We start from the raw sequence: 26,328 nt of genomic DNA on the forward strand, positions 1-26,328 counted from the left end.
TCTCTCTCACTTTCATAAAAGAAATGAATAAACTTTTTAAAAAGAGAAAAAGGTAATTCTGTCGTCCACTTGAGTCTGTGTGTCTTCTCCAACTTGAAAATCTAAATAAGGTTTTCAAACTAATTCTATGGCCAAAAAAAATTTTTTTTGAGTTCTAAGTTTGTGTTGTAACTAAATTTTTTGGATTTATTTAGATATTTCTGTAAGAAGAAAAGAATCTCTATTCTTTGATGAGTGTTTTTATCTCCCAGAGACTAATAGTAACTCCCTTCCCAGTCCTAAACTGAATGTGGAAAGGAAGAAGACCATATGATACAGATCCCACAATATAAGGAAGCCATCATGGCACAAAGGAGGTAGGCTTTAGGTTTGTAATTAATGTGTTTTAATTAACTAATTAATTAATCCTCATTTAATGATTTCCTTTTAAATTGCACTCAAATTCAATGAAATGGAAAAAAATTAACCTTCTCAAGAATTACTGTGCTGGTTAAATAAGCTCATAGATGTGAAAAATCTTTAAAAATGAATATGTAAATAATTAAATCCCTTATTTATGTTCCCAAAGGGGTTGACTACCTTTAGTATTCAACAAAGGCACATCTCCTCTGGGAATGTTAATGGAATTACAATAATTACTCCCTAATTATATCTCACCAGAAACTTTGACTTTGGTCCCCTGAGTTTCCAACTTGGCTGGTAAAAAGAGATACCCTTGTCATTGCCTTGGATCTGGTGAAAAAGAGAGATTGTATTTCTCCCCACTTCAGAATTGAGCTCATGACTTAGTCTTTTGGGGAGAAAATGAAAAATTAGTGCATACCATGGAGTTAGCAGTATTTGAATTTATCACTTACTAAACTAGGTAAGGGCAGTGCTTGTAGCCTCCATTCAAGAGTGAGTGAGTGTGTATGTGTGTGTGTGTGTGAGTCTGCTATAGAATCTTATAGATGAGTATGCATGTGCCAGGCACTTTATATAATTTCTTTATGTCATCTCAAATAACTTAGGCAAACATAACAATTATAACTCTTGGGGTTTTTAACTTTAATTTTGAGAAAAATGTTCTCTCTTTCATTTAAGAGTTCATTGAATTTTTGCCTACATCCCAGCCCTGAGCACCTCCTTGCAGGTTTAAAAACTAATAATCCATAGTTTTTGTAAATATGCCTATGATGCATAATAATTTGCTTATATGTTTTGTAAATATGTCTATATACAACATTCTGTTATGTCCTTTCAAAAATTACATCATAAACTTTTCATGAGCTCATGTTTTTGGCTAAATGATATTACTTCCAATTAAAATGTACCATAGTTGCCTTCACCTTTCTGTTATTGATGGAAACTAGGTAGTCCATAGAAAACATTGGTCAGATCTTACCTGCTTTTGTCCTAGTGACCTGAAAACTCACTTTTGGGCCAAAGCCTTTGTAAATCTAGTAGGTTATATCCTCCTCTCTCTATTCACTTTGATCATCTGATGAAGGACTGAGGCATACATTTATTTACCCTTCCACACCTAGAAACTACAGATCCCACCTCCTTTTTAATGAGGAGTGCAAATCCAGATATCTTTGTCCCATCAAATTATGATTTGCTGGAAGCAGTACAGAATGGTGATTAGGAGCATGGGTTTGAAATCAGACAAATATGAGTTCGAGTGACCTCTCCATACTTTCCATGATGTATGATTTTAGGCAAATTACTACCTCTCTCTAAGCTCTGGCTTCCAATTTGTTAAATGAGAATAATATACCTTTTATGATTCTGTTCAGTTGATATGATATGAAATATATGCCACAGCAGTTGGCATATACTTTTCACACAACTAAGTGATTAAAGAATGAATGGTACTAATTTGCATTCCCACAAACAGTGTAGGAGGGTTACCTTTTCACTGCAGTCTTGCCAGCACTTATAATTTTTTCTTTTTTAGTCTTAGCCATTTTGACTGGAGTTAAGTGATATCTCATTGTGGTTTTTGATTTGCATTTCCCTTATGATAAGAGATGCAAACAATTTGTTTTATATGATTTTTTGCCATTCTTACCTTCCTTTGAGAGTTGTCTGTTCAGCTCATTTGCCTTTTTTTAACTTTTTTTTTTTAAATAGAGATTTTTGCTAGAGGGCACATGTGCTTGCTGGAGAGACAGAGAGGGACAGAAAGCAAGAAGTCACCCGCCAGTGTGGAATAGCCACACCTCAATCCCTGCTCCTCCATTTTCCTCTTGGGATTTTTGGGGATGCATGCATATGTGCCTGATGTGAGTTTTTTTTAAGCAGCTGGGCCCGGGACTCAATCCACAGTCAACTACAAGGGGGTCCAGCAATGTAACCATTATACCATCTGCTGGCCCCGCCATTTGCCTATCTTTTAACAAAGTGGACAAATATGGAAGATTTCATGTTAAGCAAAGCAAGCCAGGTATCGTATGCTCCCCTTAATATATAATGGAAGACAGGTATCGTATGTCCCCCTTAATATACAATGAATGCCTGTACTCTATGGCAGAAACTGAAAGATTGGAGGGAATAATGGCAGGGAGTGCAACTGTGGATACTACAGACAGTATGGGGGGGTAATCAGGGGTGGGGGACATCGAGGAAAAAAAGGGAGGAGAAACATTTAACAGAAATAAAATGAAAAGGTATCCATTGATGATAATATATATATCTTTTTTTAATATGACATATCTTTGACTTGACTGATAAACACTATATTCATGCTGGGAAAAACAATTTTGTATACTGTAAAGTGATTAAATATAATTTTTTAAAAAGTAATAAAGAATGATAATAAGGTTATTATCTTAATTATCATTATTATTATATATATATATTACCATCTAGGCACAAACTCTGAAACCATAGATTTTCAGTTTTCTGATTTATTTATCAATATTCTTGGGTGCTTTCAGGTAATAAGTATGCTATCTTATTTGAGCATATATTTAAGGAGAGCATTTTATATAGTGGGGAGCATATAGTTTTTGAAGTCAGATAGACCTGGTGTCAAATCCCAGTCTTACTACACACTATTGGTATAATAACAAGTGAGTTCCATCACTGAGTACCAGTGCTCTCGTCCCTTAAGTGAGGATCAAAATAACTGTGCAGAAAGGCTGTGGGGACAAGTGAGTAGTATTTAAAATTATGTGGTGCAAATGAAGTGCTACAGAAGGTTTTATTAACAGTGGGACTATTTTGACATCCTAACCACAGAGCTGTTATCTCAACCAGTTTGGGAAGAGTCAACCAGTGTCTGCAACCTTAAATTCTGCCTGTAATCCCCACCCTGCCCCTCATCACTTTGAGAAAGCCGCAGCCCCTGTTCTTCTATCCAAACTTGCCCCCCTGCCCAAAGTGAAGCACTCTCAGCCATTTCATTTCAGCATTAATGCTGGCCACAGGGCTCTCTTTCCCAGGAATATTTACCTTTAAATGTCATCTCTAATTGGAACTTTAAAGGTTTTTTTGTATTGCTGGAAGAATTTTAGATGTCAGGAACCTATAGAGGGTTGTACAATATTTTGTGCAGGGGTATGGAAGACCCAGTATTATTCTGGAAATCACACTACACCAGCATAGTTTTTCACATTCCCTTGGGGGAAAACTGACTCAGACACTCTGAAGAATCTCAAGAAATTTAGAGAGATGGTCCCATCACTCATTTTCCATAATACATGAAGATTGTAGGGTCATGTTTGGATCCAAAGTGCTGGAATCTGTGCAAAAATTCTTCAGACTCTAGGAATAAGTAGCAAACTATCTTTCACCTGTTTCTGAGAGCTCTAATGGTAAAACATAAATATTCTAGTTCTATTTCCAGATATTATATGAAACCAGTTACCTATTTTGTTGTTTTCACTGAAAGTTATTATTTGACATGAATTTTTACCAACTGGAAAATTTTACTCATTTTGGAGGTCAGGAAATGAAGATAATGGTGCATGGTGGAAGTTCTAGATATACTTCTTGTCCCTGCTTCTTTTCCTTTTGTGTATGACTGGGTGTGAATGAGCAATCTTTACTCTTCTTTATATAGAAGAAAATTGCCAGGGCATGAATTCTGTGCTTCATTATAGCATCTTTATATCAATAACCTCCTTAGATTAAGCTGGCCTAGGAGATTTGGTCTTCACTGTAGGCCTTTGTAATTAGTAATTTCACCATTGGCTATATAGATGGGCCAAAGTAGTTCCATTAAACTATGATAGTAAAATATATCTTATCTGCTGGGAAAGCATAGGAATAAGGAAACCCTAAACTCTAAACTAACAATAACAACAACAACAACAATCAGAATGAGGCACACTGGTTTCCTAACATTGATTGTCCCATGAAGTCGTTCTTTCACAGAAGTAAATATCACCCAGATGCAGAGTACATTACTCAAATGGACAACACTTCATTGTGAATTGGATTTACCCAGATTCTTACTGTTTGACATCCTGCTTCCTGGTGAACATACACGGTGTGTTCTCCATCCTCTGTCTCACTCTCCTCAACCAAAAATGGTTTTCTGGAGAATATTTCCTTAGAAGTATTCCCATATTTTTTTCCAATATTTAAGATCCCTCCCAAGTTGGGAAAATGGTTTACATACTGTACCATCACTCCTGCTTTATCTGTCTTTCCAGACCCACTTTCCCCTCTAGGCTAAAGACCTTGCTTGTCAGCAGGGACACTACTTCCCACATTACAATAATATGAGCTTTTTCTCTATGTGACTGCCTGTTTCTGGTCATGGTAAATAGGTTCTGTGGTTTCAGATGGGGAGGAGGTGGGAGAAGTATTTCTATTTTTACTTAAAGCAATTTCTTAATGATCATTTAGACAATCAAGAATATTAATTAATATAAACATGACCCCATGCACCCATACACACTCAGATTTAATGAATATTGACATGTTGCTCTACTCGTTTCTGATTTTTTTTTTTTAAAACAACTTAGACCATTGCAGGCATAGCTAAAGCACCATCCCACCCCTCTCATTTTCCTTCCTCCTTTCTTTAGGATCAGTAAGGATGGCCATGCCACAATCCTTTTTTCTTCATTCTCTTTTTGGGATTTTTGGGCATGCACACACCCATGCCTGGTGTGATCTTTCAAGTCGCCAGGTTTGGGACTAGAACTGTGGTTAGCCATGTGGGAATCCAGTGCCCTAATCACCATGCCACCTGCTTGCCCATGTTATACCTATTTTAACTCAAAATTAATTTTAAAGATCTATCATTTAGACACATGTGATATAGAGTTCATTCATTTTTGCTGATGGATAGAATTATATAGTAAACTAATATCTGCTTATCCATCTCTTTTTTCATTTATATTTAATCACTATTTTTTACAGCATTCTCAAATATGTAGATTCCCAAAGCATAAATTAATTGCATGTCAAGCAAAGATATTATCACACACAATAACTTTTTAGTCTTGTGTCTGTTAAACTTTTTAATTTATTTGTTTCTTAAATACAACAGTCTGTTCTTGGGTACTTAGGTTGATTCCACGTCTCAGCAGTCGTGAATAACGCTGCAATGAACATGGATGCGCAAGTGTCTTTCTGACTGTTTTTCTATCCTTAAGGTAAGTACCCTGGAGTTGTATTACTGGGTCATACGGGAGTTCTATCTGTAGGTCTTTGAGGAACCTCCTTGTTGTTCTCTACATTGGCTGTCTATGTTCCTGCCATAGTGTAGGAGGGTTTCCCTTTCACCACAACCTCACCAGCGCATGTTATTTATTGTTTTGATCATAACCATTCCAATTCGAGTTAAATGGTGTTGTATTGTGGTTTTAATTTGCATTTCCCTTATAATAAGAGATGTTGAACAATTTTTCATACGCCTTTTGGCCACTCATATGTCTTCCTTGAAAATGGTCTGTTCAGCTCATTTGCCCACTTTTTAAATGGATTTTTTTTTTCAGATAAGCTGCTTGAGTTCCCTACATGTTCTGGTTATCAGACCATTATCTGAAGCATAATTTGCAAATATTCTCTTCACTGTGATTATTGTTTCCTTTGCTATGCAGAAGCTTTATCAACCTTGTGTTCTATTTTTTTTTTTTTTGGTTTATTTTCTGTGCTTTTGGAATCTTATTTAAGAAATCTTTGCCTACTCCAGTATCTTCAACAGTTTCTCCCAACCAGGAGTTTTATAGTTTGAGTCTTCATGTTTAGATTGTTGATCCATTTTGAGTTGACTTTTGTTAATGATGAGAGATAGGTGTCCAGTCTCATTTTCCTGCAGGTAGATATCCAATTCTTCCAACACCATTTGTTGAAGAGACTTTCCTTTCTCCACCAAATTGCCTTGTGTCCTTTGTCAAAAATCAGTTGGTTATATGTTTTTAAGTTTATTTCTGGGGTCTCTATTCTGTTCCATTGGTCTATGTGTCTGTTTTTGTGCGGCTACCATGCTGTTTTGATTATCATAGCTTTGTAATATAGTTTGAGGTTGAACAGTGAGATACTTCCTACTTTATTATTTTTTGTGCACAGTATTGTTTTGGTGATATGGGGCTTTTTATGATTCCAGACAAATTTTAAGACTGTTTTATCTATTTCTGTGAAGAATATCCCCAGTAATTTTATTACAATTGCACTGAATTTGCAAATTAATTTGAGTTTTTAAAATGTTTTCTAGCTTTGTTTAACATTCCACATTATATTCATAAATCACAACATCTCCTTGTGCCACATAAATTAATCGAAGTATAATTTGTCAGTTTTCAATTATAAATAAATATTTTTGAAAATCAAATAGTAATGAGTGACACAAAGTAACCAAGAAAAGAATAAATGGGAGAGGAGGGGAAATGGGACTACTTTCTTGTCATGGACTTTATCTTTTTATACTTAAATTTTGAAGGAAGAAATCTAAAAACATAAAAATGTTGAATGAACATGTAGTGGCATAAATATCATGCTAGTGGCTGGGTCTTGGGTCATTGCCTGTGCTTGTACTAGAGTTAGTCTTTCTGTTTTCTTTCTGTTGATACAAAAACAATACGTATATAAGACAAACCAAACAAAACCCAGATTATATCCAAAGATAATGATATTTGAATTGAAATATTTCCCCAACCAAAATTCCCCTAGTTATTTCAAAGGGCACTGTCAGTATTAAAGGAGAAATTTTGTACTTTGCTCTTGGTAAGTGAAAGTTTCCATGTAGTTCAACATATAATCAACAAATTCACCCAGTCTTAAATCTTATTTGACAAGATATCATTTTCTGAATAAAGATACCATCACACATTAAAATATCCTTGCATTTTTAGTTGAGTAATAGTCTTAAAACTCTGATGTATATTAAAAATTGTCCACAAAAATTAAACATATATACAGATCAATGTATTTTTAAATAGCATATGCAAGATTAGTGAAAAAGCTTTCAGCTTTTCCCCTTTCAATACAAGGCTATCAGTCTTCATATATGGCTTTTATTGTGCTGAGAAATGTTTCTTCTATGCCAATTTTGCTGAAGGTCTTAATCAAGAAGGGATGTTGTATTTTACAAAACTTTTTCTGCATCTATTGATATGGTCATATGGTTTTATTTTTTCCTTCTATTTTTAAAAGAATTATTTTATTTAACTTTACCTATCTATTTATTTATTTTAATTTGACCAGAGAGGGACAGAGAGAGAGGGAAAGTGAGAAAACAAGTGTCAGGTTTGGGATCCAAATCGCAGTTGGCCATGTGAGAGTCCACTGCCCTTAACTATCATGCTGCCTGCCGGCCCTTATTTTTTTCTTCTGTTAATGTGATGTATTATGTTTTTTTGTTTTGTGTATGTTGAAACACCCTTGCATCCCTGGAATAAAGCCTTCCAGATCATGTTGTTTCTGGGTACTGTTTGGTAGTTTCTTGTTGAAAAGTTTTGCATCTATATTCATCAGGGATATCAGTCTGTAGTTTTCCTCTTTTGTTGTGTCTTTGTTTTTTTCTGTTTTGTTTTGTTTTGCCTATGATATATTATGAGTCTGTAACCAATGAACAAATCAGAAATAATCATGGGATATGTAGACAAGCAGGAAATTCAGAATTAAACAAGTCATTACACACAAAATTATAAAGGAAAATAAGATTTCTAAGATTGGATAATTGCTTTGCTTTTAGAGAATAAATGCTATACCTAAAACACTTGGGTCCAAACCTGAGCTTCTCTTTCTTAAACGTCACACGAACAATTCAAACAACAACAACAATCAGAATGAGGCACACTGGTCTCCTAACATTAATTGTCCCATGAAGTCGTTCTTTCACAGAAGTAAATATCACCCAGATGCAGAGTACATTACTCAAATGGACAACACTTCATTGTGAATTGGATTTACCCAGATTCTTACTGTTTGACATCCTGCTTCCTGGTGAACATACACGGTGTGTTCTCCATCCTCTGTCTCACTCTCCTCAACCAAAAATGGTTTTCTGGAGAATATTTCCTTAGAAGTATTCCCATATTTTTTTCCAATATTTAATATCCCTCCCAAGTTGGGAAAATGGTTTACATACTGTACCATCACTCCTGCTTTATCTGTCTTTCCAGACCCACTTTCCCCTCTAGGCTAAAGACCTTGCTTGTCAGCAGGGACACTACTTCCCACATTATAATAATATGAGCTTTTTCTCTATGTGACTGCCTGTTTCTGGTCATGGTAAATAGGTTCTGTGGTTTCAGATGGGGAGGAGGTGGGAGAAGTATTTCTATTTTTACTTAAAGCAATTTCTTAATGATCATTTAGACAATCAAGAATATTAATTAATATAAACATGACCCCATGCACCCATACACACTCAGATTTAATGAATATTGACATGTTGCTCTACTCGTTTCTGATTTTTTTTTTTTAAAACAACTTAGACCATTGCAGGCATAGCTAAAGCACCATCCCACCCCTCTCATTTTCCTTCCTCCTTTCTTTAGGATCAGTAAGGATGGCCATGCCACAATCCTTTTTTCTTCATTCTCTTTTTGGGATTTTTGGGCATGCACACACCCATGCCTGGTGTGATCTTTCAAGTCGCCAGGTTTGGGACTAGAACTGTGGTTAGCCATGTGGGAATCCAGTGCCCTAATCACCATGCCACCTGCTTGCCCATGTTATACCTATTTTAACTCAAAATTAATTTTAAAGATCTATCATTTAGACACATGTGATATAGAGTTCATTCATTTTTGCTGATGGATAGAATTATATAGTAAACTAATATCTGCTTATCCATCTCTTTTTTCATTTATATTTAATCACTATTTTTTACAGCATTCTCAAATATGTAGATTCTCAAAGCATAAATTAATTGCATGTCAAGCAAAGATATTATCACACACAATAACTTTTTAGTCTTGTGTCTGTTAAACTTTTTAATTTATTTGTTTCTTAAATACAACAGTCTGTTCTTGGGTACTTAGGTTGATTCCACGTCTCAGCAGTCGTGAATAACGCTGCAATGAACATGGATGCGCAAGTGTCTTTCTGACTGTTTTTCTATCCTTAAGGTAAGTACCCTGGAGTTGTATTACTGGGTCATACGGGAGTTCTATCTGTAGGTCTTTGAGGAACCTCCTTGTTGTTCTCTACATTGGCTGTCTATGTTCCTGCCATAGTGTAGGAGGGTTTCCCTTTCACCACAACCTCACCAGCGCATGTTATTTATTGTTTTGATCATAACCATTCCAATTCGGATTAAATGGTGTTGTATTGTGGTTTTAATTTGCATTTCCCTTATAATAAGAGATGTTGAACAATTTTTCATACGCCTTTTGGCCACTCATATGTCTTCCTTGAAAATGGTCTGTTCAGCTCATTTGCCCACTTTTTAAATGGATTTTTTTTTTCAGATAAGCTGCTTGAGTTCCCTACATGTTCTGGTTATCAGACCATTATCTGAAGCATAATTTGCAAATATTCTCTTCACTGTGATTATTGTTTCCTTTGCTATGCAGAAGCTTTATCAACCTTGTGTTCTATTTTTTTTTTTTTTGGTTTATTTTCTGTGCTTTTGGAATCTTATTTAAGAAATCTTTGCCTACTCCAGTATCTTCAACAGTTTCTCCCAACCAGGAGTTTTATAGTTTGAGTCTTCATGTTTAGATTGTTGATCCATTTTGAGTTGACTTTTGTTAATGATGAGAGATAGGTGTCCAGTCTCATTTTCCTGCAGGTAGATATCCAATTCTTCCAACACCATTTGTTGAAGAGACTTTCCTTTCTCCACCAAATTGCCTTGTGTCCTTTGTCAAAAATCAGTTGGTTATATGTTTTTAAGTTTATTTCTGGGGTCTCTATTCTGTTCCATTGGTCTATGTGTCTGTTTTTGTGCGGCTACCATGCTGTTTTGATTATCATAGCTTTGTAATATAGTTTGAGGTTGAACAGTGAGATACTTCCTACTTTATTATTTTTTGTGCACAGTATTGTTTTGGTGATATGGGGCTTTTTATGATTCCAGACAAATTTTAAGACTGTTTTATCTATTTCTGTGAAGAATATCCCCAGTAATTTTATTACAATTGCACTGAATTTGCAAATTAATTTGAGTTTTTAAAATGTTTTCTAGCTTTGTTTAACATTCCACATTATATTCATAAATCACAACATCTCCTTGTGCCACATAAATTAATCGAAGTATAATTTGTCAGTTTTCAATTATAAATAAATATTTTTGAAAATCAAATAGTAATGAGTGACACAAAGTAACCAAGAAAAGAATAAATGGGAGAGGAGGGGAAATGGGACTACTTTCTTGTCATGGACTTTATCTTTTTATACTTAAATTTTGAAGGAAGAAATCTAAAAACATAAAAATGTTGAATGAACATGTAGTGGCATAAATATCATGCTAGTGGCTGGGTCTTGGGTCATTGCCTGTGCTTGTACTAGAGTTAGTCTTTCTGTTTTCTTTCTGTTGATACAAAAACAATACGTATATAAGACAAACCAAACAAAACCCAGATTATATCCAAAGATAATGATATTTGAATTGAAATATTTCCCCAACCAAAATTCCCCTAGTTATTTCAAAGGGCACTGTCAGTATTAAAGGAGAAATTTTGTACTTTGCTCTTGGTAAGTGAAAGTTTCCATGTAGTTCAACATATAATCAACAAATTCACCCAGTCTTAAATCTTATTTGACAAGATATCATTTTCTGAATAAAGATACCATCACACATTAAAATATCCTTGCATTTTTAGTTGAGTAATAGTCTTAAAACTCTGATGTATATTAAAAATTGTCCACAAAAATTAAACATATATACAGATCAATGTATTTTTAAATAGCATATGCAAGATTAGTGAAAAAGCTTTCAGCTTTTCCCCTTTCAATACAAGGCTATCAGTCTTCATATATGGCTTTTATTGTGCTGAGAAATGTTTCTTCTATGCCAATTTTGCTGAAGGTCTTAATCAAGAAGGGATGTTGTATTTTACAAAACTTTTTCTGCATCTATTGATATGGTCATATGGTTTTATTTTTTCCTTCTATTTTTAAAAGAATTATTTTATTTAACTTTACCTATCTATTTATTTATTTTAATTTGACCAGAGAGGGACAGAGAGAGAGGGAAAGTGAGAAAACAAGTGTCAGGTTTGGGATCCAAATCGCAGTTGGCCATGTGAGAGTCCACTGCCCTTAACTATCATGCTGCCTGCCGGCCCTTATTTTTTCTTCTGTTAATGTGATGTATTATGTTTTTTTGTTTTGTGTATGTTGAAACACCCTTGCATCCCTGGAATAAAGCCTTCCAGATCATGTTGTTTCTGGGTACTGTTTGGTAGTTTCTTGTTGAAAAGTTTTGCATCTATATTCATCAGGGATATCAGTCTGTAGTTTTCCTCTTTTGTTGTGTCTTTGTTTTTTTCTGTTTTGTTTTGTTTTGCCTATGATATATTATGAGTCTGTAACCAATGAACAAATCAGAAATAATCATGGGATATGTAGACAAGCAGGAAATTCAGAATTAAACAAGTCATTACACACAAAATTATAAAGGAAAATAAGATTTCTAAGATTGGATAATTGCTTTGCTTTTAGAGAATAAATGCTATACCTAAAACACTTGGGTCCAAACCTGAGCTTCTCTTTTTACCAGGTTGTGAGAATGTTTATGTCAGCCATATTATGTGAAAAGTATAGACAATGACAGTGTCTCCCTCTCTCACATAGTTAAGACTACTGATTCAGTAACTATAAATCAGCTATTAGAAGAGTGTATCAGAAAAATATTTGCTAAACATTAACTGCTAATATTACCATTTACAGCGACAGGGACCAGGTTAAGAAAGAAAATAGCTGTATAGTCTAAAACTACATTGTTTCCCTACCATATTTGAGTTCGAAAGAGATGGTAAACATAAAAAAAAAAAGTGATGAAGACATTCCCTAAGTAAAAATAACATTTCTGTCATAGTATGACACAATCATCATTTCTTATTCCAAGACATTCCCCTTTTTCCTTTCAACTTTTCTTCCCAGTGCCCTTTAAGCATGAGGCTGGACAACCAGAGCAACGTGTCTGAGTTCTTCCTCCTGGGGCTCCCCATCCGGCCAGAGCAGCAAGGACTGTTCTTCGCCCTGTTCCTGGGCATGTACCTGACCACAGTTTTGGGGAATCTGCTCATCATCTTCCTCATCTGGCTGGACTCCCGCCTGCACACCCCCATGTACTTCTTCCTCAGCCACTTGGCTTTTACTGATATCACTTTCTCTTCTGTAACTGTTCCGAAGATGCTGATGAACATGCAGACCCAGCACCTATCTATCCCTTACAAGGGGTGCATTTCACAGACATATTTTTTCATATTTTTTGCTGACTTGGACAGTTTTCTTATCACTTCAATGGCCTATGACAGGTATGTGGCCATCTGCCAACCTCTACATTATACCACCATCATGAGTCAGAGCCTTTGTGTCATGCTAGTGGCTGGGTCTTGGGTCATTGCCTGTGCTTGTGCTCTTTTGCACACCCTTCTCCTGGCCAAACTTTCTTTCTGTGCTGACGACCTCATTCCCCATTTCTTCTGTGACCTTGGTGCCTTGCTCAAGCTGTCCTGCTCAGACATCTCTCTCAATGAACTGGTAATCTTTACTGCAGGATTAGCAGCCATTATGCTTCCATTCCTATGCATTCTGGTTTCTTATGGTCGTATTGGCATCACCATCTTCCGTGTTCCCTCTGCCAAGGGAATCTGCAAAGCCTTGTCCACTTGTGGATCCCATCTCTCGGTGGTAACACTCTATTATGGGGCAATTATTGGTCTCTATTTTCTTCCCTCATCCAGCAACACTGATGACAAGAATATCATTGCTTCAGTGATGTATGCTGTAGTCACTCCCATGTTGAACCCCTTTATTTATAGTCTGAGAAATAAAGACATGAAAGGAGCCTTAAGAAAACTCTTTAGCAAGAAAACATATTCTTCCAGCTGATGCTTACTTAAAAAAAATCATGAAGTCTTTTTCCCACAACAGCATGTAAATTATTGAATCTGTAGCTCATTTTTCTTTCTTTCACTGTCACTGAGCTGTCACTCAGAAATGCTTTGCTGACATTTTTCTTACATCTATTAAGAGAAATAGTATAACAGGTTATGTTTTATAGGACTTTCTTTGCTCTAAATACTCTAAGGATGCTGTGTCACTTTGGTATCATTAAAAGGAAGTTGGATTTTAAATTTGCTATAAAATGTTTCTGTCCTTTCATACCTCCATGTCTAAGGAATTTTCCACATTTGTGAAGATATGACTCTTCCTTCACCCAGGAACCCACAAATCCAGAGACCCTGAACCCTTCTAGAACTTGCAGGGAGAAAATAATAAATTTTACTCTCCTTTCCTAATAATTAACATGCTACTTTCTTATCCTTTCAGTGTATATTAAACTCTTTTTCTTTTTCTTTTTTTTTTTTTGAGAGGTTTTCACTATAGGGCGCATGTGCTCGCCAGACAGATAGAGAGAGACAGAGAGACAGAAAGCGAGAAATCACCCTCCAGGGGGTATGGCCATGCCGCAATCCTTTCTCCTCCATTCTCCTCTTGGGATCTTGGGCATGCACGTACACGCGCCCGGCATGAGTTTTAAGCCACCGGGTCCAGGACGCGAACTGCGGTTGACTACATGGGAGTCCAGCGACATAGCCATTACTCTAACTGCTGGTCCCGATGTGTATATTAAACTCTTAAGCCAATATGAGAGAGAGAGAGAGAGATTACAATGGAATTGTGTTTGGAGAATACCTTCATTTATTTTCATGGTATTACAATGAAATTATTTTTTTTTCCCTATGGAGCACAAATCGGTATGTGAGAGAGAGGATTGTTCTGAACCCACTTTAATTCTTCCCAAGAAGACTTTTTAGAAGGTCAATGAGACTTCAAGACATAGAATAAAAATTCTAAATGGAATTCACTACCACACAACCATGGGTTGTGAGGAAAAATGGTCACAGGAAGAAAATATATTTTAGCCATATCACAGAGGGTGTGTGAAAAGACATTCCAGGTGTCTATTAATATCCTTTGATCTAGTACTGACAAGAAATGAATTATTTTTAACCATCATCCAGCCTGAGAGAAGTAAAAATGTCTTTGATATGATGGTGATCAGAGAAGCACATTCTGGCACCCCTTTCTTTTCTTTTGCTCTCCATGATCCAGCTCAGAAAAGTGAGCTCAGTATCTGCAAAACCCTTGAAAAACTGGGCCACAAAAGAGGTAATATATCATTATGACCCTTTTCTTGATCTCAAATTCTTGCCTGCTGCTGAGAAGAGAATCAAATTGAGACAGGGTTTGTGGTGAAAAAATAATCTAAATCCTTTCTAATGCTTAAGAGTTAGAAGAGAATGTATGAGGTTCATCAGAGTTTTTATTCTTCAAAAGAGGAAAACAATCCTCTGCTAAATAAATTTTGAAATAATAGCAGGAGATATTGATATCTCCTGAGTAGCACTTCTTCAATATTCCAAGTACTAGGTGTGATAGACTGGATTATTGTATAAACAGATATTTATTCCTCCCTCTTTTCTCCCTTGATAGAACTACACTTTCCCATTCCTTTGATGTTCACATTGCCCTTGGAATATGAGGGCTTGCTTTGGTTTAGATAACAGTTTGTTCCCCAAGGGTTCATGTGTTATAATTTGGTCCTATGTTATGGCTTTGGAAAGTGGTGAACATTTTAAGAAGAAAACCTGTCTTTAATGTGGGCAGACACCTTACCAAGCAAGAATGACATGTGAGTCAATGGACAGGGGGAGGAAGAATTGCAGGCACCAACTAATCATCTGGAAGCAAGGGAGGGACAAATAGAGGAAGTGGAAGTGTCTAATTCCTCTTTCAGTCTCTCTCTCTGCACATGCTCACAGATCTTGGCTTTTCTCAGCCATATTGTGACATAGCTCTGGAGTCTAACCATGAGCCAACCCCATGCTCTTGGACTTTTCAGAATCATGATCCAAATAATACTCTATTCTTTATAAGTTACCCAGTCTCATTATTTTTGTTTCGCAACACAATGATGAAATACCCTTGTGTGTCACTTAGCTCTTGCCACAGAAAAACTTGAATAACCGTATTACAAATGGATTCAGGATGGTTTAGTCTGGCTCTCTTACCTCCTACCTTATCATGTTTGAAGACCACAGGGTAAACAACTTATGTTATCATTCGTACTGAACTTACTATATGATTATGACTTTGCTGTTTACACCATTGAATGTAATACACATGTATGTGTGTGCACATTACACTTGGTTTGTCAATGAGCCACTATTGTCTGCAGCCCCTTTAAGAGAAAGGAGCACCTGGTAAGCTAGCTGTGGGTTGCCCTGCTAGCTAACCCTGCTCAGCTCAGCCTTGATTCAGCCTGGTAAACCCTAATGGCCTTGGTTTGGTTTGACCTTGGCTTGGCTTAGCTCAACTCCATGCTGTGAGGTCTGAGACAGAGAAAGCAGTTCTGTGAGTGTTCTCCACATGCATTACTAACTCTGACAGGGAGGACGCTGCTCTGTGAGTATTCTCCACTTGCGTTACTAACTCTAAGAGGGAGGAAGCTTGCAAGTGCTGCTATGGGCTTTGAGAAACTACTAAGAGCTTTGTGAGCTCACCTTGAACTTGGGCAATAAACAACATGTTATCAGTGTTTCACATCTTTTTCAAACTTTCTGCATCTCTGTTTGACCCACCCTTCAAAAAAGAATTTTGCAAAACAATGATAAAAAGCCACAAAATCTCAGTAGCATTCAACAATAAGCTTTTGTGTTGCTTATAAATCTAAAGTTTGTTTTGGGCTTAGCTGATCTAGTGTGGAATGGTGGTTTTATTAATCTTGGCTGGTTTTACTACTGCTTCTGTGGCCATTAGCAGGTTAGCTATTTAAAATGGCCTCATCTGGGATGACTTTGTCCCACACATTCCTCATCATGCTCCTAAGACCTGTGCATACACACTCTCTTCTCCTACCAATCCCTCCTTTCTTGCTGTCCATATGCCCTGTACAAGGGTGTATGTCATTAACTTAGCATCACATTCATCTACCTTTAAAGTCTCTTCCACACTGTAGTGGTGAGATCAGGAATTATATTGTCCAGATGTCCCTGTTCTCTATCATTCTTATTTCATGTTCTTCAACAAGGTAACTTATGAGAGATTTAGATGACAGAAGAGGAGAAGGCTTTGCTCTTTGGAGGTAGTTGTAGCCAGAAACATAGACTTGAGATTTACAGTATATTCTCACTGAACTCCTAAGTGCCACCTGCTTTTCTGCTGAAGACCAAGATAGTTGGGGAGAGTTTTTTGGTGATTTTTTGAGATTTGCAGCTAAAGGCTATTAACCTTTTGAAATAGCCACTATCTGTCTATTAACCACAAATTCTATGTTTTAGACCAAAATCTCCAATTTTAGGTCTTTTTGATCTTTAAGAGTAACTTTCTTAACCTCTGTTACCCAGATATTTCAATAGTTGTCTGAGCAAGCATGTTTATTCTACTCTCCTGAATGAGTCCTACTGATACACTTCCACTTGAAAATTGTCCATCATTTTTTGGAGTACAGATGAAATTCTAAGTCTTATCTGATTAATATTTTCATTTATAGTCAAGATGCTTTGATTTAACTGGAACATCTGTATTAGTAATCTGACTCTTTTAGTACCAAGCAGTGCAGATTGAGGGACACTCATTGGCACAGCTGTAGGAAAATGTCAGAGAATCAGTTCTGAGCACTTGCTAAAAAGAAGTGATTTTAAGGAGTGTAAATTTTATGAATGATAGGTTGAGCCTCTAAAAGTATTAATCATTAGGTTATATGGAACGAGAGTACTTCCATGAATTCAAAATTCTGTAGATTTTTTTTTTTGTCTAATATTTACCTTTAAGTGTTCCTGGTTGCCACAACATATGTCATCACTTCCAAGTCCTGAGAAAAATCCAAGAAATAAAATTTTCACAGTGAAAAATTTTATAAGTCATGACACAGTCATTCCTGTGGACATTCTTCCAGAATAATTAGCTGTTAACATGAAATCAGAGAAGGCTATAGGGAGAGCTACACTTTGAACTGGGTCATCAATGAATTTGCTAGGTGTAAGTTTTAGAAAGAACATGTCAGCAATCATTCTTCTCTACTTGTTGCATTCCATTCCCTGGGTAGATCACAGATTCTGCGAAGACATAGTCTCTACCATACCTATTTTATTTGTGTAATTTCACTTATCTGTCTGAGATACATAGATTACAGTATCTGGTGTCTAAAGTTATTCCAAAAGAAAAAGAATGCTCACCAAAAAAGTAATGATAAACACTTGAGATAGTGTACCTGTTTATTGCCCCAATTTGATCTTTATACATTGTATCCATGTATTGAAAAACCACATTATACCTTGAAAATATGAACAACTATTAAATGTTAATTTAAAGGTATAATATATTAATAAACAGAGTTCTTATGTCATGTTAACATATGGACAATATGGACAACTTCTCCATTTCTAAATTCCTAAATTCTTTCAATTCTATTTTCTATCCACTGTTTTGAAATAGATTTGGCAACTTTTTAGTGACCAATTATACTTTATGGATGATACCTTAACTACAAACTCAGACTTCTAATGATAGAAGTAAAAGCACAATGGCTACTAGTGGAAATGACTTTGTGGAGGGGTAGAAAACAGAAGTCAGTTGTTCCTTGAGAGTAGTATACTTCACTGCTTTTTAAAATTTTTTAAAATTTTAATTTAAATGTAATCACATATATCTTTACCATGGACTATTCTTGAGAATTGTTTTTAATATTTTGTTTTCATTTCAGTGAACTAAAATAATTATGGATAATTTCTTGATCATCATAATGATTTCCTTATAATGGAGGTACAAATATCTACTAATTGTGAGTTGAAATCTAATAGTTGTACAGATATCAGTGCAATCTTAAAAGTTGCTTTAATAAATCATACTTCTCATTTTCATATAGTTGAGATAATTTATGAATCTGATTTATTTAACCCATATGTATATAGAAAACAAAAAATGTTGAAATTGGTTATAAGATAACACATAAAAATTCTTATGTGGGGCCAGCAGGTGGCATGGTGATTCAGGTGCTGGATTCCTACATGGCCAACTACAGTTTGAGTCCTGGACCCTGTAGCTCAAAAATCACACCAGGTACATATGCATGTGTGCTGAAAATCCTGGGAGGAGAAAGAAGAAGGGATTGCAGCATGCTCATCCCCCATGAGGTTCTATTTCTCACTTTCCTTCTCACTGACTCTCTCTGTCTCTTTCCAGAAGCCTTAAGACAAAAACTTAAGAAACAAACAAACTTTTGTGTAACACCAGGAAAAAAATTAGAAAACAAAAAGATGCATGTTTGAGTGTCATTTTTTAATGAGAGTATTAGTGACAATTTGAATAGGATTATTCTTCCTCAACTGAATGTCCTGTGCATTTCAAGCAATTTAGCATCCCTGGCCTGCAAAAGCTAGTGGCAGTGCCAATGCTGAGCTAACTATAAATGTTCCCATTCCTATTTTTGTGTGTGTGAACAAAATTTTTATTTACACACTGTATCTAGAAGCAAATAAACTAATTCTTATACAATTAATTTCCAAAAATAGGTAAGAAATTACTATTATTGCTTTACAAACCAAAACGCATATGAAACTTAAAATAATTCATTCTTTGGTGTTCTCCCATGCCTTAACTTCCATACCTTTTTAATATCCCTTGGAGTTTCACCCCTTGTTTAAAACACCTGGAGAAGTTCACCGTCAGTATTTTAAATTATATCGATAATTTAAGTTGTTTTGGAAGAAAGCTAAGAGTCAGTTCTAGTAGTTACATTCCAATTAAGCATGATATTTAAAAAATATATTGCTGATCAGGGTGGTATTAGGGTGATGCAAATAAAGCACATGTGTGAAATTTGTCTCAAGTGCAAACTTTAAGAGGTGTCAAAAATCAGTAATTAAGATAAGTATTTTAATGCAATCTTTTATGAAATCATAATTAATACAAAAATACATAATGAAGAAAACATCAAAAAAATTTAAGACAGAACCTGACCCAGCACTTTCACATTCAGCTCACTCATTTCACTCCTGTTCCAACTCGATCTTTGTCACATTCAGTCTTTATCATTCTTCCTCTATTAGTGTATCATTTTTTTCCCTCTGGATCTTTATAGATTTTTCTCTCATCATTGCTTTCCTATTCGTTTTTGGTTATAGTGTCCAAAGTATGCTTTCTAAAATTTTTTTTAACTTATCTTTCCTTCTGTTTGTTTTGATCCTTTGATCTATAAGTTGATCCCTTTAACCAAATTTGGGGAATGTGGGACTTTTACTTCTTTACATAAATTTCCTGTCCTGTTATACTTTTCCCTTTACTCCTGTCACTCAAATGTCCAGAATTTAGACAACTTGCTTTAAAGCCAGATCTCACTGACTCTCTTTTCATCTTTCCTCACAATCATATTTCTCTGCTGCTCAGTTGAATGATTTCTTCTGATTTTTAAACTTCATTTACCTTTTCTTTCCGAAATCTTCCATCTGGCACTGAGCCTATCTAGTGATTTTTCCTTTAGCTATTGAATGTGTTAATTGTAGAGTTTTAAATGATCATCAGGACATGATAATTGTACATATTTATGGATAGAGCATGGTTTTACAGTGCTTTAACTAGTGTTTCCATCTTTCTGCATTTTTTCTGCTAAATTTGCCATGTGTTAACTCATAATCACGTTTTCATTGATGTAATTGAACAACATACTTATGATCACCACTTCCAAGTCTTTTTTGGCCAATTTCAGTATCTATGTTTTCTTGTAGACTGCTTATTTTAACTGCTCTTTTTTTTACTATGATGTGCTTTTATCCACTTCTTCATATGTTTAGTAATTTTCCAATATTTTCTAGAAATCTTGGATGATGTATTTTGTGTTTTACATTCTGCTCTTTTTTTTTTTTTTTTGGAGAGGTTTTTTTTGCTACAGGGCATGTGCGCTCACCAGACAGACAGAGAGAGACAGAGAGACAGAAAGCGAGAAATCACCCCCCAGGGAAGATGGCCACGCCACAATCCCTTCTCCTCCGTTCTCCTCTCGGGATCCTGGGCACGCACGCACGCACACACGCACGGTGTGAGTTTCAAGCCACCGGGTCCAGGACGCAAACCGCGGTCAATTACATGGGAGTTTAGGGACATAAGCCGTTACGCTAACTGCTGGTCCCACATTCTGCTCTTTAAAGGCTGTCAATGTTTGTTCTGGCAGACAATTAAATTACTTAGATACTTTTAGTCCCTTCAGACTTTCAAAGTTTGTTTTATTCTTTTATAAGGCAGATATTTTTCACTATATCCTTTATTCTTGGACATGGCCTTTACAGTAAGGCATGATCAAACTCCTAACAAGTAACTTTCACAGGTGAAAAAGTACCCCCTCCTTTTTAAAAAAAAATACTTTATTTAAATTTTATTTATTATTATTTTTAAAATTTTTACCAGAGAGAGACAGACAGCAAGAGGGAAAGTGAGAAAACAAGCTTCCAGGTTCAGTACTTGAACCACAGTTGGCCATGTGGGAGTCTAGCGCCTTAACCACCACACCACTTGCCAGCCCCTGTCCTCTCTGGTTTTACCATTAGCCTAATGTACCCATTATTTCATGGTCTCTAGCATCTCCATTGAGCTCTTATTTCTGCAACGGCCACTCTCTAATATCTGACAATGGTTCACTTTGGGCAGGGGAGCAAGATTTTTAAAATATCCACGTGTGTTATATGTCTCAGGATCTGATCTCACACAGAGTTTGGTGACCACTTCTACTCAATGCCTAGTGGCACAGAGCTAGTTACTAAACCTTTCTTAAATTAAGTTTCCCCCTCATCAATTAAATAAAACAGTAGATATGGGAATATTTGTCAAAGTAATCAGCTTATAGAAATGCTGTTAGGTAGCTTTGCCTTGAGCAGAGGCAGTTTCTCAAGGACTAAAGAAAAAACTTAGCCACTTCAGGTAGAAACATGGGATGAATATTTATGTAACTAGACAAGGAAGTCTCTTTTTCATTATTATTTTTTAAAAATGTGAAGGTGAATTAAATTATACTGAAATTGTGTTTGAATTCAGTTCAGGTTGCCCAGACTTCCTGATATCCTACCTAGCATTTCTTTAGCCTACACCCTGAAGAAGTGAACTTCCTAGTCAGAATGGACGGATCACCCACAATCACATCACAGCCTGGAAAGCCACTTTAAAATATCCACTCTCACTGCCATACCTTACAACTCACTGGCTTTCCTAGGACCTAGAAGGCTCCAGTAAAATTTCTTATGATCTTGAGATGAGGGTGGAAAATGGCAGAGGTGAGAGGGAGGGAATCAAGGGTAAAAAAGAAAGAGACAAAACATTTAAAAATACAAAATGGAAAATTATCTGAAGATAATATGTATGGTAATATCTTAAAACCAATATATAGTATGTGGATGGGATACGTATATATATATATATATATATATATGGATGGGAAAATTAATTTTGTATGCTGTAATGATGTACAGTGAATAAGTATAATAAATAAAAATAAATTTTAAAATTGCAAACAAAATTAAACTAGATTTTATTGAAATTTTTATTGAAGGTTACTAACAAAATAAATTCCAAATGTATGATAGCAAAACATTTAAGAAACAAAAAATGGAAAATTATCTGTTGAAGATAATATGTGTGGTAATATCTTTGAGTCAATATACAGTGTATTCTATTGAAGGTTACTAACAAAATAAATTCCAAATATATGACAACATTAATGCAAAAGTAAAAGCATAAAACTCTCAGAAGAAACACTTTGGTTATCTTGAGATGGACAAACTTTGCTATGAAAAACTATAAATTATAGTCCTCTATTAAAAAAATCTAAAAGTTGTGACTACATTATTAAAATTTTAAATACTTGCAATACTAGGGATACCATAGCAAAAAGAAAAATATAGGGAACCAGCAGTTAGCGTAATGGCTATGTCACTGGACTCCCACGTAGTCGACCACGGTTCACGTCCCGGACCCAGTGGCTTAAAACTCGCGCCGGGCGCATGTGCATGCGTGCCCAAGATCCCGAGAGGAGAATGGAGGAGAAAGGATTGCGGTGTGACCATCCCCCCGGGGGGTGATTTCTCATTTTCTGTCTCTATGTCTCTCTCTGTCTGTCTGGCGAGCGCACGCACCCTATAGCGAAAACCTCTCCAAAAAAAATAAAAAGAAAAGAAAAGAAAAATATATATAGGAAATGACTGTTTGTACAGGTATGTTTGTAAAAACTTTTCCAAATCACTTTAAGATCAATAACTAGGAAAGAAAAACAAACTATGTTCAAGTTAAAAGAAAGACTGAAGGAAGAGTGACACATCAAGATTCACTAAGAAACAATTCAGAAAGACAAAGATGCAATAAAAAGGGAAAGCAACCTCCATCATGGGAAAACTGTTCATCTCCTGAGTATATTTCCCAGAGCTCCTTTCATATCCCGATTCCTCAGACTATAGATAAAGGGATTTAGCATGGGCGTGACCAGAGTGTACAATACAGCCACAATGACATCCTTTACATTAGTGTTACTGGATGAGGGGAAAAAGTACAGTCCAATAATTGCTCCATAGTACAGAGACACCACAGAGAGGTGAGAGCCACATGTGGACAAGGCTTTGCAGATTCCCTTGATGGAAGGGGTTCTTAGGATGGTGGCCCCGATATGGCCATAAGAGACCAGGATACATATGAATGGAAGAGTAATGACCACCCCACCAACAGTGAGGATAACCACCTCATTGACTGTGGTGTCTGAGGTGGACAGCTTGAGTAAGGTGGAGAGGTCACAGAAGAAGTGTGGGAGAGTGTTGTCTCCACAGAAAGGGAGGCGAGCTAATAGCAGAGTGTGCAAAAGAGCACTGGCAAAGGATAAGACCCAGGATACAATTACTAGCAGGAGACAGAGGCTCTGATTCATGATGGTTGTGTAGTGGAGAGGGTGACAGATGGCCACATACCTGTCATAGGCCATCGAGGTGAGAAGGAAACTATCCAGGTCACCAAAGAATAGGAAAAAATACACCTGGGAAATGCACCCAGCATATGAGATGGATTTACTGTGTGTTTGCATATTCATAAGCATCTTTGGAGCTGTGACAGATGAGAAAGAGACATCAGTGAAGGCCAAGTGGCTGAGGAAGAAGTACATGGGGGTGTGGAGGTGAGAGTCCAGCCAGATAAGCAGGATGATGAGCAGGTTCCCCAGCACCGTGGTCAGATATATGCCCAGGAAAAGAGCATAGTAAATGCCTTGATCCTCTGGCCAGATGGGGAGCCCCAGCAGGAGGAACTCAGACACACTGCTCTGATTATACTTCTTCATGTTCTTCTCTTTTGCTAGAGATACAATAAAGGAGATGAATGTGAAAAAATGAGAAGGCATTGTGACTATACATAATGAAAATATGGTTTCGAACTAGACATTATGTACATTTTAGTCTGAATATCTGAAGCTTCTTGCCCTGCTCATGGACTCATGATGGTCTAGCATAACAATATGATTTGTCCACCTACAAACTAATACAGTCTCTTCTGGAGAAACTGTGAAACATCACAGTGATTATCAGCCCAGGTTCAAACTTCAGGAATCCATGAATTTATGATGGAAATCTGAGATTAGGAAATTAGGGTGCAAGAGTTGGTCAATAGCTAGGTAGTAGAAAAACTACTATAAGATCGCTAATGGTCTGTTGGTCTCTCTAAACCATTCCCAAGCTCCTGAAATACTTTGCCTAATGCTTTGTTTTTATGGATTGGATCAAGATAAAAGAAACCAGTGGGCTTCTATGGATATGCTAGATATTAGGATCTGGAGACCTCTCCTCACAACTTGAATGTGTAAGCAAAACTTAAAATAATATTACTTGGGCTAATATTTGAAGGAAAGACCAATGAGACTTAATGCAAGTTAAAAATAAACAAAAGGAAATATGTCTTTCCATTATCCTCTCAAAAGTTAGGTAGATCAGTCAAGGTAAATTAATCTACATGGAGATTTTCATCCTATTCATTCAAACTTTAGATAGCTACTCTACAAGGAACTATCTGTCATTCTCTGGTGTGAGGAGAAGTACAAATGATGTTATTCTACTTTAGAAAGGATCTTTTTTTTGGTCAAATTTTGACTTTTAGAAAAATGGGCAGATCAATGGTAGCATTATACTCAGTTGTTAACTCATTATCAACCATGATGATCCACAGGACCCAGAAACCATTCCAGAAATCTAAATATCTTACAAGATTTCTTCATTCAAACAGCAATTCCAAGTACAGAGTTATTTTTAACAGAAGTAGAACCAGCAGCATATGGTGGGCACATAGGCACACAAACGCACAACCATATACAGTCACATGACTCCTCCTCACACATGGTGGTGGCATACATACCTTCAGTTACTAGGCATGAGAAGCTTTCTTTCTAGAAGACACAGAGTACTACAAAATCCGGGGCATTGCTAAGGGTTGTTCAAAGCTGCATTGCAATAGGCAGAGGAGTTACCAGTTCAAAACTGGGCAATATAGATATATCAATGCACCCTTGTTTATAGCTCCTAAGAAATCAGCATGAGTTCTAACTTTTCAAACCACAGAGAGTACCTGGGAGGAAATCCCCTCATGCCCAGATCCAAATTAGATACAAACAGAGCATAATTACTTCATTGCCTTTGCCTCCCTTGGAGGAAGAACTGCTCATTGAAGCAGGCATAACAGAATCCACCCCTAGAGGAATAATGATAATAACCTCGAGGTAGCTACTAGGAACCTGGGGATTCATAAAGCTTTTTGCTTTCTTAGTTTTAACACTGGCAAAATCTGTCTATAATGAATTCAGTCTATAATGAACCGAGGTGGAGGCTGAGTATGTTAACTAAAGTCTCTTGTTTCTAAACCTCATATTATTTCAAGAACACTAGATATACTCAATATTTTCACTCTGAATGAGAGTGAGGAAACATATCCACAACTGGATCCTGAGTAATTGAATACAGTTTTTTAAAATCTTGGTCTCCTGCTTAAAAGCTATGAAGTCAGCATTATTTTGTGCAAATTTCTCACAGTAACATAGAGAACTATTTAAAACTTGCTTTTCAAGAAATCTGTTAGAGGGGCCAGTAGGTGGCATGGTGGTTAAGGGCACTGGACTCCCACATGGCTAACCATGGTTCGAGGCCCAGACCTGGCAGCTTTCTTTCTCACTTTCTCTCTGGTCAAATTGAAATAAATAAATAAATGAATAAACAAATAAATAAATAAATGGATAAATAAAGTTAAGTAAAATGATTCTTTCTAAAAAAGAAACCCATTACAAAATTGATTTTAGATTCATCCTACACAGCTCCATTTCATCAAATGCAAGTAATAAATACCATGTGCTCACTATCAACATGATGTGTGAATATCCATTACTATTATTACTTGATTCTATTTGTATTAAAAAAATCAATCAATCTGTACTTAAAATAGCTATTTGAATGAAGAAATCTCATAAGATATTGAAACTTCAGGTTTCTGGGTCCTGTGAATCCTCGTGTTGATAATGCATTACTTGATTATAAGGCTACCATTAAACTGCCTGTTTTCCTAAGGCACCTCCCCCCTTTCCCTATATACACAGAGATAAAAATAAAATCAATGACTCTGGGTAACCAGCAGTTAGCGTAATGGCTATGTCGCTGGACTCCCATGTAGTCGACTGCGGTTCGTGTCCCAGACCCGGTGGCTTAA

At 36.2% G+C, this 26,328-nt stretch overlaps 2 protein-coding genes across 2 annotated transcripts; one reads left to right on the forward strand and one right to left on the reverse strand.

Annotated features, from left to right (window-relative positions):
- Positions 1-12,507: 12,507 nt before the first annotated feature.
- LOC102475637 (olfactory receptor 1J1) lies at positions 12,508-13,449 on the forward strand. Its single transcript, XM_006150506.1, has one exon. The coding sequence runs from the start codon at positions 12,508-12,510 to the stop codon at positions 13,447-13,449; it is 942 nt and encodes a 313-aa protein (XP_006150568.1).
- A 9,553-nt stretch (positions 13,450-23,002) lies between these two features.
- On the reverse strand, positions 23,003-23,938 carry LOC106735068 (olfactory receptor 50). Its single transcript, XM_014588604.2, has one exon. The coding sequence runs from the start codon at positions 23,924-23,926 to the stop codon at positions 23,003-23,005; it is 924 nt and encodes a 307-aa protein (XP_014444090.1). The 5' UTR covers positions 23,927-23,938.
- Between the last annotated feature and the right edge of the window lie 2,390 nt (positions 23,939-26,328).

Source organism: Tupaia chinensis, unplaced genomic scaffold (genome assembly GCF_000334495.1).
Source record: "Tupaia chinensis unplaced genomic scaffold, TupChi_1.0 Scaffold000289_1, whole genome shotgun sequence".
Classification (NCBI taxonomy): Eukaryota; Metazoa; Chordata; class Mammalia; order Scandentia; family Tupaiidae; genus Tupaia; species Tupaia belangeri.

What these genes read in the sequence shown, in the direction of transcription:
- LOC102475637 (XM_006150506.1), top strand. Translation starts at nt 12,508, where the DNA reads ATGAGGCTGGACAACCAGAGCAACGTGTCTGAGTTCTTCCTCCTGGGG.
- LOC106735068 (XM_014588604.2), bottom strand. Translation starts at nt 23,926, where the DNA reads ATGAAGAAGTATAATCAGAGCAGTGTGTCTGAGTTCCTCCTGCTGGGG.